This window comes from Zea mays, chromosome 4, assembly GCF_902167145.1.
Source record: "Zea mays cultivar B73 chromosome 4, Zm-B73-REFERENCE-NAM-5.0, whole genome shotgun sequence".
Classification (NCBI taxonomy): Eukaryota; Viridiplantae; Streptophyta; class Magnoliopsida; order Poales; family Poaceae; genus Zea; species Zea mays.
In genome coordinates, this window is record NC_050099.1 from 208,188,962 (window position 1) to 208,205,551 (window position 16,590).

Sequence of the window (16,590 nt, forward strand, 5' to 3'; positions counted from 1 at the left end):
CCGCTAGACACGTAGCACTCTGCTACACCCCCCATTGTACATCTGGATCCTCTGCTTACGCCTATAAAAGGAAGGACCAGGGCCCTCTTAGAGAGGGTTGGCCGCGCGGGGACGAGAACGAGACAGGCGCTCGCTTGAAGCCGCTCGCTCCCTCTCCCGCTTGGACGCTTGTAACCCCCTACTGCAAGCGCACCCGACCTGGGCGCGGGACGAACACGAAGGCCGCGGGATTCCCACCTCTCTCACGCCGGTCTCCGGCCGCCTCGCTCTCCCCCCTTCGCGCTCGCCCTCGCGCTCGACACATCTGGGCTGGGGCACGCGGCGACATTCACTCGTCGGCTCAGGGACCCCCCGGTCTCGGAACGCCGACAGAAAGAAACATTTGCTACACTTCAAGTGATATGGCGGTACTGTAGTGGTAAGTGACGATTTACTTGAAACCTTAGGCCACAAGTCCTACTCCTCAAATGACTCAAAAATGTGTATCTTTGGTGGTTGAGTCCAATATGCAAGTTTTTTTTTTACTTTTGCTTATAAAAAGAAGACGAGGTAAGCCCTTCTAGTAGCACCACACCAACCATAGATAGCGGCACACATTGATTGATAAGGTGCCGCCCATTCATTTCATTCATTCAGGACTGGAGCCAAAAATATACTAAAACAACAACAACAACAAATATGGCAGTAACAATCAGGCAACATATAATTGACCCGACTGCATATACACACGGCACGGCACGGAGTCAAAGAGTCTCCATGTTTCTAGATGAAATGGAACAATAACCAACATGATCAATGCCAATTAATGCTTGGGCTGGCAGAGGACGGGGAAGCTGCCAGCAGGTTCAACCCTGACGGTTGTTTTTTTCTTCTTCGTTCAGGCGCACATCCACGACAGCATGTGGAATTAATGCCTTAACGTAGGTTATAAGTTCGGCAGTCTCATTGCCAATCAGTCGTACACCAACCTTCCGAAACGTAGCTCAGCAGTCAGCAGCTTGCTGCATTGCTTCCTCTCGGCCGCTGTCCTGCCGGCCGGCCGGCAAGGAACACACCTGCAGGAGCTAGCTTACCGCGGTACCAAGAATGGAGGGTGCCAGCCGGCCGCCGCTCCTCGCGCTGGCGTGTCTCTGGCTCTGCGCCTTGCTGCCCCATGGAGCCAGCGCAGGTGAGGCGGAGCAGCAGACAGTTGTTATTGCCTCGATCGACGGCGATCGCCGTACGTTCAGCTGAGGCACGCGCTAGCTCGATCGCCCGTGCTTCCCTCTCTGACGCGGACGATGCGTGCCTGTTTCTCTGTCGTTTGTCTGCCAGCCGGCGAGTGCGGGAACGTGAGCTGCGGCATGGGGACGTGCAGCGAGTCCAGCGACTACGCCTTCGGCTTCGCGTGCGAGTGCAAGCCCGGGTGGAGCCGCTACCACCTCGCCGGCCTGCAGTTCCCCTTCCTCCCCTGCGTCATCCCCAACTGTAAGAACTAAGAACCCCTCCTCCATGCATGCCGCTCTCCAAATGTCCTGCAGTGATTCTGCCTGCGCTGCGCATCGTCTGTCTGCCTCTCTGCTCGGCCCGGCCCACCGGGCGACACGTACGATCGGTGTTGAGTTGCCACCAAGTTAGCTCAGCTCAGCTCAGCTCATCTCATCTCTGGCGTTCGATCAGAACCAGCGCGGCCGCCCGGACAACATCGGGCCGGGGAACATCACAGGAGGAGTTGCGAGTTGCGACCCAGTCCGTCGTCATGGCGTGCTGCAAAAAGTCATCCTAGTGTACCACATGCCAGGACCACTCGTCAGATTCAGAAGCTTCTGTTGTCTGACCACTCGTCAGGTTCCAAGTTCCCCCGTAGGCCTAGTTTGGGTACACTAGTAATGAGTGGGATTGAAGTGGATTGAAATGTATTGAGAGAGTATTTGATCTATTAGGGATTTACACCCTCTCCAATCCCTTCAAAACACTTTAATTCTAAAGTATCCAAACTAGGCCTTAGTGACGTAGTCCAGTCCAATACCTGCTGTTCAAGAGGAACTGCATACGCATGTCAAAGTCAAACGTGGGAAACGCAGACTTGATCCGTACGTGTCACAGGAGCGATTAGCGAACGAAGAACGAGCTGGACAGCCTGACGACTGTCCTTGCTGTTTGCATGCAGGCACCATCCACTCCTCGTGCCAGGACGGATCGTCGTCGTCCCCGGCGCCGGCCCCGTCGTCGTCGCCTCCAGCGGGGCTGCCCCCGCTAACCGTCTTCGATCGTACGTAACAGCTAGCCCCGAAACTGTCAAATCGTTTGTATACTGGAGTGCTACAAGATGTTGCCGGCCACCGGGAATTTTTAATAATAATGGCGTCTGCCGCCTTCCTGTTACCAGCGTGCCTGATGCAGTACTGCGGCGACGGCGGCGCCTGCGAGAAGGCGTCGGACTTCGCCCACCGCTGCAGCTGCCGCGACGGCTACTCCAACCTCCTCAACGACACCTCCTACCCGTGCTACCGACAGTGTAGGCAACTAGATCCTCTGACTCTGATCGCAGCCGCATAGCTAACGACGACGCCTGGTGCTGCTGCAGGTTCGCTGGGCCCGGACTGCAAGGGTCTGGGGATCGACGTGATCAACGGGTCCACGCCGAGCTCGTCGCCGCCTGCACCCTTCTCCTTCACCGTCAAGAAGTCCGGCGCCGGAGCTGCCGCCGCGCCGGCTGGCACGCTCCTCGCGCTGCTCGCATTCTTCGGGCTCCAGGCGATATGGTGAACGAGCTGCCAGGGCGCGGGACAAACGAAAGCACTGCTGTGGGACTCCAGACAAAGATTTCACGCAGTTTTGATTTCCGTATGTACTACATGGTTTAGGATATTTCCTACGTGTAGCCTTGACCGTCAGGAGCCGCAAAGTACCGTTTTGTCCATCAACCGCTATAGCAGAGTAAAAAATTACCGCTACTAGTGTTATCCAACATAGTAAGCATCTCCCATCTCACGACACCAGAACAATATTCGTTGGACAATATTTGTTGGCGGCATGATCCTAAAAAATCGAGAAAACGTCATCCTACTTTGACCTCAAATCAGCATGTCACCGTCACAACTATACGGTGCCGAAGCACGACCAACCATCTCATGGTCTCCAACGTCATTTATGGTGAGGTGCCATATACGATATATATACTGTCTCAGCTGAAGGGTGGCCAGCCAATTACAGATCTGTAGGACTGTAATGCTATTGGTACTACCAGTATTAGGATAAGGATAATGAAAGACAGCTCGACTTGCGAAGCTATGTGGATGTGTGATCCACCATGTACCAGACGGGCGAGGCGCCGTCATGCATGGGGTACAGCCGTACAGGTGAGACCCGCAATCCATCACTGGAAGGAGATGGCCATCTGGGCCATGAAGAGGTTGATGACGTCCAGGTAGAGGGAGATGGCTGCCACCACGTACTGGTTGTAGGCGTGGCGCTTCAGCAGCTTGTTGGTGTCATAGACGATGAAGCCCGAGAACACCACGGTGGCCAGGACGCCGTAGATGGTCATGGCTACCCTTCCCAGCGGGAAGCAGACCTGCAGTGGATCAACATTATTAAACCGTGAGCCAGACATGTGACATGGGAGAGCTAGCACAGATCTATTTCAAAACGAGGAAGACAGTGCCCTCGTCAGGCAGGCAGGCAGGCGAATTAACCTGGATGATGATGTACACCAGCAGCACGACGAGGCAGGCGAACAGGAAGGGGAACGTGAAGGTGAAGTCGTAGCCCCTCTTGACGCCCCAGAAGGTGAAGAGGGTGAGCCCCAGGACAGCAGCAGCTGTGAGGATGGTAGCTTGCAGGACCACTGTGCCTGTTGACATTACACGACCATTATACGTAGTATTTCATTGAGGGCGGAAATGTGCAATTCACTATAGTAGCTTCAAAGTGACCAGAACCGTTTAGAACGCTTCAAGGTCTGGGCAGATGATATGGTTTCTTCGTATCTAGAACTTGACAAAAGGAAGTTAAGTTCACTTCATCTCTATAAACATTAAACACATCGAAGAAACACACCGATTTGTTAACAAAAGGAGCGTCAGCAAGGTTTAGTCTATATCTATAATTAATCATAAGGCAAATTGGATTCATTTCAGACCTACAGTTTCTTAAAATCAGGAATGCGAAACATGGATTTCACAACAAGAGGACACAACGTAAGTGAAGGTTCTGCAAGATGATTTAGGCCCAGTTGTTCAATTAAAAAAACATAAAAAAAAAACTAGAGAGATTATGTGACAGATACCTCAAAACGCACAAATTATCAATTTATTAATGTGGCTACCACAAGAATGGGTACGTAGTATGTTCGAAGATAGCACATTGGCTGGACCAAATCCCAACTGAAATGCATGGAGACACATGCAGAGTGATAGGTACAGACAGGTCTTAAACAATAGAAAGCAGTTGGCTCATCCACATGCTGCCACAATAAATAAATCAAGAAATGCTAAACGGCTCAATACAGGACACGTACAACTAAACATATTGACTCTGTATGTAAACAACAGTACGTGGCAGTTAAAAATGGAAAACATTGATAAAACAGAAAACTGTTTGCACAGACAAAAGGAGGCCCCCTCATGCAGGGATTGTGCATCAGGCAATTTGAAAGCAACCACCCACCCATACCACTCACTGCCTGCAATTAGAAACCGGGGCAAATTCTAACATAAGTTTTCAGAGCCCATGGGCCATGAGTCCATGACATGAAAAACATATCCTGAATTCTCACAGGAAGCAGAGTTAATTTAACAATCTGACAAACATATGCATTCCCCAGAACAGTGGAGTATCACAAATCCATGACAATTCACCCATACTAATAAATACTAGATCGGAAAGCAGATGACTCGTAGGTCACAAAAACCACCAGAATTACACCACACACCGCATTCCATTCGCATCGACGATCCACATCGCAACAGGAGACGACGCAACGAGAGGGAGATGAAGAGGAATCGATTGTCCATACCGAGGGTGGTGGAGGCGGAGACGGCGATGCTGAGACTGCAGCAGAGAGTGAATACGGCGAGCAGGACGAGGTTCCTGGGGTGCTTCTCCCTGTACTTGAGCATGGGGAACATGACTGCACAAACAAAACCGCGATCGGTGGTCCATTCCAAAACCTAGGAAGGGAAGGAACGGAAGGTGAGACGCGCACCGATGAGCGGGGACAGGAGGATCGCGATGTACGTGGACCAGACGGCGGCGGGGGGGCCGGAGGCGAAGAAGCGCGGGATCGGGCGGACGAGGCACGCGGTGGCCGCGACGGCCGCGGTGAGCGCGAACTGGAGGGAGAGAATGGCGTACACCTTCCGCACGAAGGCCCAGCGCAGGCGCGGATCCTCCTCCTCCGCCACTTTCTTCGCCGCGGGTGCCTCCTGCTGCGCCGCCGCCGCCGTTGCAGCCCCGGAGCCCGCGGGCACGGCCGCCTCGAGGTCGCAAGGCGCCGGGCGCGTCTCCATTGCGCTCTGTCGCCGGTCGCCGGACGCTGATCGCCTCGCTCGCTAGGGTTTGGTTCGCCCGCGGTCGGGGTTTTCAGGAGGAGGGAGGGAGCCGGTAGTGGATGGATAGTTGTGGTTGTGGAGCGAGACTGCGAGCGGCAGAGGAAGCCAGTGGGGGAAAGATGCGAAAGCGGCGCTTAAAAGCCAGGGGCATCGGACGGGTCGGGGGTTTCCAGTTTCCGCGGCGGAGGCGGGGCCCCCTCTCTCGCGGACAAGCCGACGCGACGCGTGTCTATGGGTGGACGGATCTGTTCACGAGCGCGTCGCGGTCTATAGATGTGCAAACCGCCGGTTTTGGCCGGCCACGGCCCGGTCCATTGGTCATAAAGCCCATGCCGGCCTGGTCTGACCACACCGTACCGTTTGTAGGGAAAAAAAATGCTATCCATATCGAACGCAAATTTATTTAGTTGCAGTCCTCGCATTTACCAACAATAGGCACCTATGGATATAGGTATGGGTATAAGAGTGGAAATGGATGTCTGGACATTTAAATTATCCATATTCGTATTCGTTGAATATATAAATATAGATATCCGTACTAATATGGATACTGAAATAGGTATATCCGTATCTGTTGCCAAATTCGGATCTGTATTTGGATACAACAACAATATTGTGCTTCAATCATATCACAATAGCAAGCCACGATCTAGGTAATGAGTTTTCAATTGTTGCCATTTTAAGTAGTTAAGAGTACTGAGTTCAAGTATTGCACACGTAAGCAACATTACAACAACAGGTGATGAACAATAACTTCCCCAATTTTAGCCCCCACTGGTATCAAAATGGGGGAGGCCATCCGTCGAGACCTTATGGAGTTCAAGTAAGCCACACATTATAATTATAGTGATTCTAGTAAAACATACTCAAACTAGTCAAACATATTCATAAAGTCTAGCAAAACATAGATCATTGTTTTAATTTTGAACAATTATAACTAAGTTTTTACATTTGTCCTCCTACTAGATATATTCTAGCCAAACTTTCTTAAACTAGGCAAATATTGTACGCTGCATCTAAACTTTAAGTTATCTCATTTGACCTTATATGTATATTTCACACGGGGATTGATGGCATAAGGGCCTCATAGTTACCATATCAACGTGTAATTGTTGCTGATTGCATATTTTGGGTCTATGTAGTCGGACTCGAGAGATGCTAGAATTGTATTTATAAATACAATCTTTGGTGACCCTTCTGGAGGTAGCGGCTAAAACTCCAATCACCCAAGTGATGAACACTGGACATTCGATTTTACGTAACATGTACGGCTAGTATTTTAACTTGAACTATGAATATCTATGTGTGATGTTTGATAGGACAATTTTGATACGTGCAGATGGATATTTATGAATGGACATCTAAACTACATCGATGATGCATGAGTTATGAATGAAATGATAGTGACCATTTTTTATGCTATGAATCAATGAATATTATATGATTTATGTTGAAAAATAAATTAAAAGTAATTATTGATGGTGGCTGAAATAGTTATGGAGTGTTTGGTTTGAGAAATGATATAGTTCATCATCTTCTCACTCCTCACTTTTTTGTTTGGTTTGTGGAATTGAGTGAGTTAATCCATCACCAACTCATTCCTTATAGTTAGTTGTTTAGTACTAATATGTGGAATGGAGTCATCCCACCAAATTTGAGGAATGAATTCATGATGCACCATTTCATTTTGGATAGAGTGATTCATCAAACCAAACATCTCATTAATTTTCGTTGGCCATGTAGCGGCGGACGGAAGTTGACATCCCAATCTAATTTCTGTCGGCTTGGTCCCTAGCTGATGAAAATTATCGCACCGAGAGACAATTTTTGTCGGCTACCTCCGATCGACAGAAATTAGCTATTTTTTTTTTGTTGGTACTTGGTAGATCGACAAAAGTTAGTAATAATTTATTTCGCTTAACTAGCGTCGGATGAGAACCGCGGAAGTTAAGCCCAAACCAACTAAAATTAGCTAACTTCTGGCAAAAAAGCCTATTTTCCGGCAGCCGGAGCCGTCCCGAAGTTATTAAGTTTGCTGTTGGGTTGTACGTGATTTGGATTGGAGGGTGCTTCATTTTCCGGCAAAAAAGCCTATTTTCACTTTGAAGTGTCACCACCAACGAATCTGGCAGAGGCCACCGCCCGTCTTTCCCGCGTGCTAAGACATTCTCGTGCTCTTCTCCGACTGACTGGCGTAGTAGTGTAGTCGAATTTGTAAGTGGCGTGCTGCTGATCCTTGGTTTTTCTTTCGCCCGTGTTGGTAGTATGTTTGAGGATGGGTTAGACTTGGCGCCTTTATTTAAACTTTGGTAATGATTCCATGTAAAATGATGATGCCCGCAATCTGGTTTCATGCGTGTGTTCTTCTCTGCGCTATATTCTTGTCTCTATCTAATTTTCTAGAAATTACTATGTTGATCGATGCGGTTGTTGGGCGCCAAAATGACCGAGCTGACGGTTAAAGCCTCGAGGCCGGACGGTCTGCGGTTCGGGCGATCCGCACTGGTGGCGTGGACGGTCCGCGCGTGCAGAATCAGTTAGGGTTTCGAGTTTCTTGCGGGGTTTATTGGCTAGATCCGCGGAATTAGCTCGGGACATCATTTATAACGGATCTAGACCTATCATATATATATATATATATATAGTTTATCTATTAAGAGCCCTGGGCTCTATATAACTGTAGAGAGTCTCAGCCCACGTCCGATCACTTTTTACGCAAGCGAACTGATTTAGCATAAACGGAAACCCATTTTAGCGTAAACAGAGTAACAACCGCGAGCCCTCGTTCCAGAAATAGCGGCTTAGGCCCACTTTCCACGTGGTCAACCATATCTTCCTTAGTCAACACATGTTTACGCTATTCCATTCTTCCGTTTATACATAATATTGATTTAACATAACTACTTCAGCCGACCCACGTTCCAGAAATAAAGGAATTGGCCCACTACCCCACTTCCCACACGGTCAAACATTTCTATACCCTAACCCCCGCGCGGTCAACCTTCCTGGCCGACTCGCCGCGTTTCTTCAGGGGTCGCCAGGGCGATTCTTCTTCATCCGCCGCCGCCAGCACGTTTCGCCGTCCTCCACCGCCGCACGCCCTCAACATTAATCGTCGCCGCCGTTGACAGCATCGTTGAGCCGCTGCCGTTGTCAATCTTGCGCGCCCCGCGTCACATTGGCTCACGTCCGCGATCGCTATGTCGTCCGGATTCCAAGGTGCTCGAGTTGATTTTTTAAATTTATGCTTTACAATGCAACTTCCTAATCTCCTTCCCCCCTTCCGGCAGTGTGAATCGCCTTCATTTGTCTCCGCGCGAACTCAACCCTAATCGACGCCGCCGTTGACAGTGTCGTCGAGCCGGCCGCTGCTGTCAATCCTCCGCCACCGCGTCCCATATGTATTTTACATGCCCACCAACGGTCTTCATTGATCTTACTGTTCTTGTGCGATTATGGTTCAATTGTTTATCATAGAGCCTTTAGCTTTGATAAAGGTTCACGGACCTGTTGTTTTAGACTCATTGTATGCTCAAATTGTGTGTGTGAAGATATATGCAATGGTGTGAATTATACGTACCTTTATGGAGTAGGGGTTGATATTTTGATGTGGAAACAAGTGTGCTGCTCATGACTTCGTGCTACTATATATTATTCAAATAAACTGTAATGCATTTCACTTTTTATATACTTACTGGATCATATTTTTCACATAAATATGGTCATCAATCATGTCCAAATTAATCACTCAACAATCATAAACCACTACTTCATAACATTAGTAAACTAATAGGCACTGCCTACATTTATCTTTTGTGCTGCAGCTATATGACCATATATGTTCAACTTCCAAAATGGAACTAAATCGACCATAAACCACAGAGAAAGAGAGAAACCTGCCATCTATCCACAGAGAAAGAAAAGGCAGGGATGAGAATGGCGTGTTTGCCCTCTTTAGTGGCTCTGAACAACAAGATACAATTCCTTTTTTATCCTTTGTTCTGCTTTTTTTTCAACATAGAGGCGGTTCTAGCAAACCAAACTAATCACTCAACAATCATAAACCGATCTTAGCACATAGCTAACAGCCACAAATCAAACCAATCCAAACTAGCTGAAAGCAAATGATTAGCTTGGGGTGACTTGGCCATATGTGCTTACGGCGCTGCGAATTTTTGCGAACACCTGTTTTTTGCTCACATAGGTCTTGCTGACAGAATCATTTACAAAAAATACCGAGTTTTTTTCTATTATAACACTTGTTTTAACAGGTTTCTCCCTTATAGTATTTTTAATGTGACCTTCTCTATAGTAGTATTTACAAGTGCTATTACTCTTTAAAATAGTATTCTCACCTCTTTTTATTATTTCATTTTCCTTTATTTTTCCCTTCTCCTAAACTTACTGTATTGCCCCCAATCCCCATCACATCTGTTCGTTCGTTTCTTGATAGCATTCGGCGCCGCCAAATTTTCTAATGTCTCTACCGTAATAGGGTGTAGCTTAATTGGCAATTCCCATCTGTACGTTCGTTTCTTCACTTCACCGTGTGGATAGTATATGCCAGCATCAAGAGCAGATCCCACCAATACATTGAATTCACAATAGTTAGTCACATTTTAATTTCAATATTTCACCTCCATAAACTGATATATTTTCAGTATTGAGAATTAGAAACAAATATACTACTTGATGGATCAATCCAACATCTGCAACATTCTTTTATGCACAAATGTACTACATGGTTTAAAAACTATCACAGATTTACACTTTTCAGGAATGCAAAAACTATTTTATTTCCTGTCAAGAAACGAACGAACAGATGTGATGGGGACCAAGGGCAATACACTCAGTTTAGAAGAAGGGGAAAAATAAAGGAAAAAAGAAATAATATTTGAACTTCTGTTTGCATGTTTATTTAGTCATATATACATATTTATGTTGATGCTTATTAACTACTAATATTGCATAAATATACATTTTTCTTGAGTAAATATTGTTTCTATTATCAGTCTGTTGGTTTGCATAAATGTATATGGCAATTTTTATAATGCAATGATATAATTTTTTTGATGTTTGACTGTGTTGACATTTATTTCGTTAGGGTCATATAACACAATTAATGACTTTTTCAATTAGTTCGTATAATCATTGGTGTATATGTTGTTCTAACTCAATGAAGCGCATATGTTTTACATTGTTCTTTTGCAGGCTGCTGCTTCAATAATGCGGAAGGTTGATCGACCCCCAACCAATCCGAAGCGTTTAATCATTGAGTCAAGTCAAGAATGTTTCAGTGTTGACATTCCACGCTCGACTGACATGGCAGACCCTACAAATACGCCCTTTGATGGTGATCCTCCGCAGCATAGAAAGACGGGTATTGCAGCTGCTGCTAAAAACATTGCTATGCCTAATGTGGATGATGATGATGACTTTGAGCCACCCAAAAAGAAGTGCAATATCTCAATGGATGCCCCAAATAAGACGCAGGTGAGTTTACAACATTGCAGAAATTAATCGTTTCCAATATTTTAATCATGCACCTAATCTCAATACATATCTTATGTGCCGAAAGTTATAGCTTTCTACATTACCTTAGCTCATTAATACAAAACAGTCATAATACAAGGAACTTTGTATAAATAAGAAAGCATAAATTGTGATATTTAAGTATTCACATATTTATCCATCTATCTACCTTTTCATTTCAGAAGCTCAACATCAGATGCAACCCAGGAGATGTTCTTGCGTTCATTCAGATATTGAATGAAAGGCAACGTCAAGCTATAGTCAGAAAAGGATTTTCTAGTATTCTTGACATGACAATTGATGCAATTGGATGTCGAACACTTCTCTGTTGGCTCATGCAGAAGCTAGACCCCAGGGACATGACTCTTCGTATTGGTCCAGACAAAGAACTCAAAATCACCAAGCAGACTGTCCATCAGATATTGGGTCTTCCAAATTTGGGTGGTGGAAAGCTCCTTAATATTGATGAAGCGAACGCTGCGGCAACACTTCGGGCCTCATTGAATATTAGCAAGGATGAGTTTGTTATTTCAAAGCTCCAAGACAGATTGAGGCTAGGCCAGGATGATGATCTTTCTATCAGATGTTTTTTTCTCATTCTCTTCAACCGGCTGCTATTCCCAACAGCTAGCTGGTCTATTTCTTTCAATGAGGTTCTACTTACAGAAGAAATGGAGCGATTCCCTCAAATTGATTGGTGCCATCTAATTTTTAGTGACTTATGTGAGGCTGCCCAGAGATGGCACAACAGGAGCATTAACAATGTGTCGGCGACGATATATGGCTGTTCCATCATTGTTCTTGTAAGTTTCAAAATTAATTTGTCAAATCTTTTATTAGATTATTCATTTGCAATTTGAAAATACATAGACATATTATGTGTTTACGTTCATTTGTATATGACTCTCATGAAATATTTATATTATGTAGCTGTATTATTTGGATCATTTGCATCATGCTGCTGCTCCAAACAACAAAAATGGCACTCCACGCATAAAGTATTTTAATAAGAATATTATAAGGGCGTTGTCAATGGCCGATAAGCGGAAGCCTCGCCAGGGTGGTGAACCATTTGGTGTTTGCCCTGTGAGTCTTCATTTCTTCTATCATAATTTTCCTGTTCTTTATAACAATGTTATTTACAACTAGTTACAAACCAATGATTTTAGTAGTCATATAACGATATCAATTCATGCCATGCGTCAATCCATATACATAATTATTAATTTTGATTCTGTTTCATCAGTTTCGTAGCCTATTAGTTAGCCTGTACCTTTGAACCCAAAATGTGCATTATGTCTTTACACTCAAACCTGACATGGTACAAGTTATAAAAGATTAAGCAGCACTTTCTAAAAAAACTCTATGGTTGGGTTACCAAGTTGATCCAAAGTAATAATTTTTGGGAGCACCATTTATGATTAACTTTGCCTTAGATATTATATAATTACCCTCTACTACTACTGCATGGATTTGCTTGACTCATCTTACTGGCTGTTATTGCGCATTCTTGCATTTTCTTTGTAAAGTAAATATTCTGATCAAACTCGAGCCATGAACAGTACTGCAAATGGGTGTGGTGAGGGACTATTTGTCTGTTTGATTGGGATCTGCCAGGCATTGATCATGACCCTAGGCAGATGAAATTGTGCGCCTGGGAGCACTGCCTGTGCCTGGCAGGTTTCCTAGGGATCCCAAGCAAACAGCCACTGAAAGTATATATTCATGTCGAAATGTTTGCTTGCGTTCACTATAATATGCCTGGCAGGTTTCCTAGGGATCCCAAGCAAACAGCCACTGAAAGTATATATTCATGTCGAAATGTTTGCTTGCGTTTACTATAATATGGCTCCCTATCAAATCTAAATTACATTTAGAATGTCCTGATAAATAAGAGGTGTCAGGATTGCTATCCTTGTATATGGAAGCTGAAACTTGCAGTATGCATGGCTGGATGGTTTGAAATATAGTTTGTGGTCTTCTTTTCATTCTTAGTTGGAATACACATCTTGATTTTAGTAGTCATATAACGATATCAATTCATGCCATGCGTCAATCCATATACATAATTATTAATTTTGATTCTGTTTCATCAGTTTCGTAGCAACAGTGAGACATGTTACATCTCAAAATCGCCAACTACTTGCTAGATTGAGGTTAGGTCATATACCCACTATGATCTTTGTTTGTCTGTTGCTTTACCATACTTATCATATCATTATTATCTTTTTTTACTTCAGTTTCCTATGAGGCCAGAAACTTTTGATGAAGACCCAAATCAACATGATCGACTTCCCAATATAATCATCCAACTCCCTCTTATGCAAGACTTGATGGCAAATAAGATTCAGATGCTTCCTGTACATCATCGCCAGAAGTTCCAAGCTACGTTGATTGATTATGACTTAGAGGTTGGCAAAATATTTGCCTCTATCAAGCAATGTTTGAATACTATTGGTACAAAGCAGTCCAATCTAGCTGCTACATTTGGAGAATTGATTGATGAGGTTCTTCGGGCCGATGAATCTGTTACACCAAATACTGTTAGTATTTAAGCTTTACTTATATATCTTTTCTGTCTTGATATCTTGCATTTCATGTTTACATATTATGATTAACGTATACTTCATATTTTTTGTGCAGCAAGGTCAGACAGTGGTAGGTGGCACAGTTGACAATGATTCTGGACCAGTATTTGACAAGACTCCTATTGGGAGTGTTTCTGCACCAGGCCTCTTCTTATCTGAATTAGAATGTGCTCGCGCTCTTCGGGCATACTTGTGTTCTAGGTTCATTGAATTGGACAGGTACATAATTTTCAATTTGTTTGACTTGGCATAATTTTTAATTCTTTTTAATTCTGATTGAACAACATCGTGGCAATGGTATTGATACTATTAAGTTTTATTCAATCTTTGTACCCAAATATTTAGCATTGAATAGAAGCGAAAGGAAAATAGCTATACACATGACTGAACTTTGAGTTGTAGCTTCTATAGAACATTGCCTTGAGCATCCACTTTCCTTCTATCAGCTCCAACAGCAGGCTGTGCGAGACAATCAAAAGTCAAAAACAGCAAGTTTACATAAAAGAGAAAAACAGAAAATTGAAATACTAGAATTCCCATTATTATGGCTGAGAGAGGGTGGTCAAGTTGCATATTATGTAATTTTGTATCTCATTATTCCCATATAGTACCTTCAATTCAATGGTCAAGTTTCATATATATTATGTAATTTTATATCTCATTTATACAAATAACATTTGTTTCTATTGTTGTATGCTCAATCTTTTCTTATGTAGAAATATAATTGACTTTGGTGAACATCGCGCCAATTGTTGTGACATACAACAATCTTTTGCTGATGGTGCATGTCTCGACAACGTGTTTATGCAATGTTTCATTGAGTGTGCCCGCGATGACTGGTCTAAACATATTCCTCCACTCAATGCTCACCAGCTCATTCTAGATGTTAATGTTGGGGTATGACTTCTACATTTATACCTCTTTTTAAAATGCATAGCTTTAATGGAAATTACATAATACTTCTCTATCCTATTAGGCTATATTGAATTTTGAGGAGCAGGAGCAACATAGTAAGTCTCCTCGTCCATTTGACCCTTCAATTTTGGAGAGTTACCTATTGAAGACACTGCCTTCATTCAAGCAGCTGGATGACTACAAATCAGTTAATTTCTGTTCCTTCACCCTTCACACTCTCACCTCATTTTGCTGCATTTAAATTTTAATCCAATCATCCATATCAACCTTAGTGTATTCAACATTTGTTATTTCCATTTTGTGTGCATGTAGATAATGGTACCCATGCTACGATCTGGACATTGGACATTGTATGTTGTTAATCTTCAGATTGGACGCATACATGTGTTAGATTCCAACCCTTATGGACCAGAGATGGGTGGGACTATCTGGAAAAATTACCATTGTATACCTATGGATTTGGGTGATAGGAAGGTTTCATGGGCCAGGTTAATGATGAGTAGGCTCAATCTAGCTATTCAAAATGCTCGACCAAGATCAGCTCTCCCTGCTTTTTTGAAGTACCCTATTGAACTCATGAATAACTGCCCAACAATGAAATTGGGGTCTAATGATTGTGGATTCTTTGTCATGAGATATATGCGAACTACAACTACATGGTTGGAGCTATGAATGCAGTCATTGATCCGGTACATAATACATAGATAGTATTTTTGTTGTTATGACATAATGTATGTATAGTTATGTCTAACTCACCTTTTCCTTATATTTGTTTGCAGGATAATTCAGAGGACATTCGCTCTCTTGTACTGCATTACCTAATATTCCATCGACTAAATAGAAACAGCTCCGTGGTTTCCCATCTGGATAGATTCAAGTTCTCTTAGTAGTAGCCTAGTATAGTTTACTCTCTTAATATTAGTATGAACATCATGGTCTGATGGCTTTTGGTGGCTTCAAGTTATCTCAGTTCTAGCTTAGTTTAGGGTAGTGTCACTGAATGGTGTTCATGTAAATATTGGTCTGTTGGCTTATGTTAGGATTCAGATAATACTTATGTCCATATGCAGCTCTTAGCAAACTCTTATATATATCGTACCAGATATGTTTTAGATGGTTATATTTATATATGATAGTTCTGCACTTTATCATTTGTCTTATGGTTTTTATATCTTATTCAGTGATGTTCTTCAATGCATCAGATGTTTTATTCCGTTATCTACTTTATGCTCCTGATTATCCAGTGCCAATGTGCTTCCTTTCTAAGTTCATTTATGCAGTCTTTTCAGTTATTCTCTGTATTGATTATGCAAAAACCTGATACTGTTTATGCATATTACTGAACATGTTTATATTTTTGTATACTTATTTACTTTATGCGCCTGTTTATCCAGCTTCATTGTGCTGCTTATCTTTGATCAGTTCTGTTCAATATTTTCAATAATTCCTTGTATTGACTATGCAAAAAATCCGATAATGTTTATGCATATATCTGAACAGGTTTACATTGTTTTATGTACTTATTTACTGAATGCGCATGTTTATCCAGTGTTAATGTGCTACCTATCTTTGTTCAGTTATGCATAAATCTGATACTGTTTATGCATATAACTGAACATGTTTACGCTTATTCATTTAGTTTTTTCGTTTGGCGCCAGCCCCTACATATTGACTTCATTTCGCCGGATATTTGATTCTTTCAACATAAATACTGTATAGCCAAACAAACACATCAGTAGCATAGCTCATAACAAATAATTACGTCACATTAATAGATATAATCCATACAGTGAGCTTTTAACGTAAATATTCATAATCATCAAATAGTATCATGATCATAACATTTCAATATCATCCATTATTTATGTATAAATGTTTTACAATCCTGCCAAATTATCGTCATCCGAACCATGTTCTTCAGAATCAGTATGTTTATGTTTTTTGATGTGGATGTCTCATTCCACTGTGAGGCCATTGTTGAATTTTTGTTTCTAGACCCAGGCGGTCGTCCTCTTTTTCTA

The 16,590-nt window shown here is 43.3% G+C and overlaps 4 protein-coding genes and 1 long non-coding RNA gene across 5 annotated transcripts; 4 read left to right on the forward strand and 1 right to left on the reverse strand.

The window, feature by feature from the left end:
- The first annotated feature begins 949 nt into the window (after positions 1 to 949).
- On the forward strand, positions 950 to 2,961 carry LOC103654530 (neurogenic locus notch homolog protein 3). Its single transcript, XM_008681364.4, has 5 exons — positions 950 to 1,168; positions 1,315 to 1,467; positions 2,150 to 2,251; positions 2,369 to 2,497; positions 2,567 to 2,961. The coding sequence occupies exons 1-5, from the start codon at positions 1,087 to 1,089 to the stop codon at positions 2,746 to 2,748; spliced, it is 648 nt and encodes a 215-aa protein (XP_008679586.1). The 5' UTR covers positions 950 to 1,086; the 3' UTR covers positions 2,749 to 2,961.
- A 196-nt stretch (positions 2,962 to 3,157) lies between these two features.
- On the reverse strand, positions 3,158 to 5,631 carry LOC107403147 (Bax inhibitor-1 family protein). The gene is made up of 4 exons (NM_001321409.1): positions 5,189 to 5,631; positions 5,000 to 5,113; positions 3,678 to 3,835; positions 3,158 to 3,556 (listed from the first exon to the last, which is right to left on the reverse strand). Exons 1-4 carry the CDS (start codon positions 5,490 to 5,492, stop codon positions 3,359 to 3,361), a joined length of 774 nt encoding a protein of 257 aa, NP_001308338.1. The 5' UTR covers positions 5,493 to 5,631; the 3' UTR covers positions 3,158 to 3,358.
- Positions 5,632 to 10,856: 5,225 nt separating this feature from the next.
- LOC109945923 (uncharacterized) lies at positions 10,857 to 12,843 on the forward strand. The gene is made up of 4 exons (XM_020552310.1): positions 10,857 to 11,027; positions 11,408 to 11,869; positions 11,997 to 12,152; positions 12,835 to 12,843. The coding sequence occupies exons 1-4, from the start codon at positions 10,857 to 10,859 to the stop codon at positions 12,841 to 12,843; spliced, it is 798 nt and encodes a 265-aa protein (XP_020407899.1).
- A 436-nt stretch (positions 12,844 to 13,279) lies between these two features.
- Positions 13,280 to 14,557, forward strand: LOC103655872 (uncharacterized). The gene is made up of 3 exons (XM_035967622.1): positions 13,280 to 13,609; positions 13,710 to 13,873; positions 14,371 to 14,557. Exons 1-3 carry the CDS (start codon positions 13,313 to 13,315, stop codon positions 14,555 to 14,557), a joined length of 648 nt encoding a protein of 215 aa, XP_035823515.1. The 5' UTR covers positions 13,280 to 13,312.
- Positions 14,558 to 14,630: 73 nt separating this feature from the next.
- On the forward strand, positions 14,631 to 15,763 carry LOC118477005 (uncharacterized). Its single transcript, XR_004857930.1, has 3 exons — positions 14,631 to 14,756; positions 14,882 to 15,258; positions 15,349 to 15,763. It is a non-coding gene; the product is annotated as an uncharacterized lncRNA (long non-coding RNA).
- Positions 15,764 to 16,590: the final 827 nt, after the last annotated feature.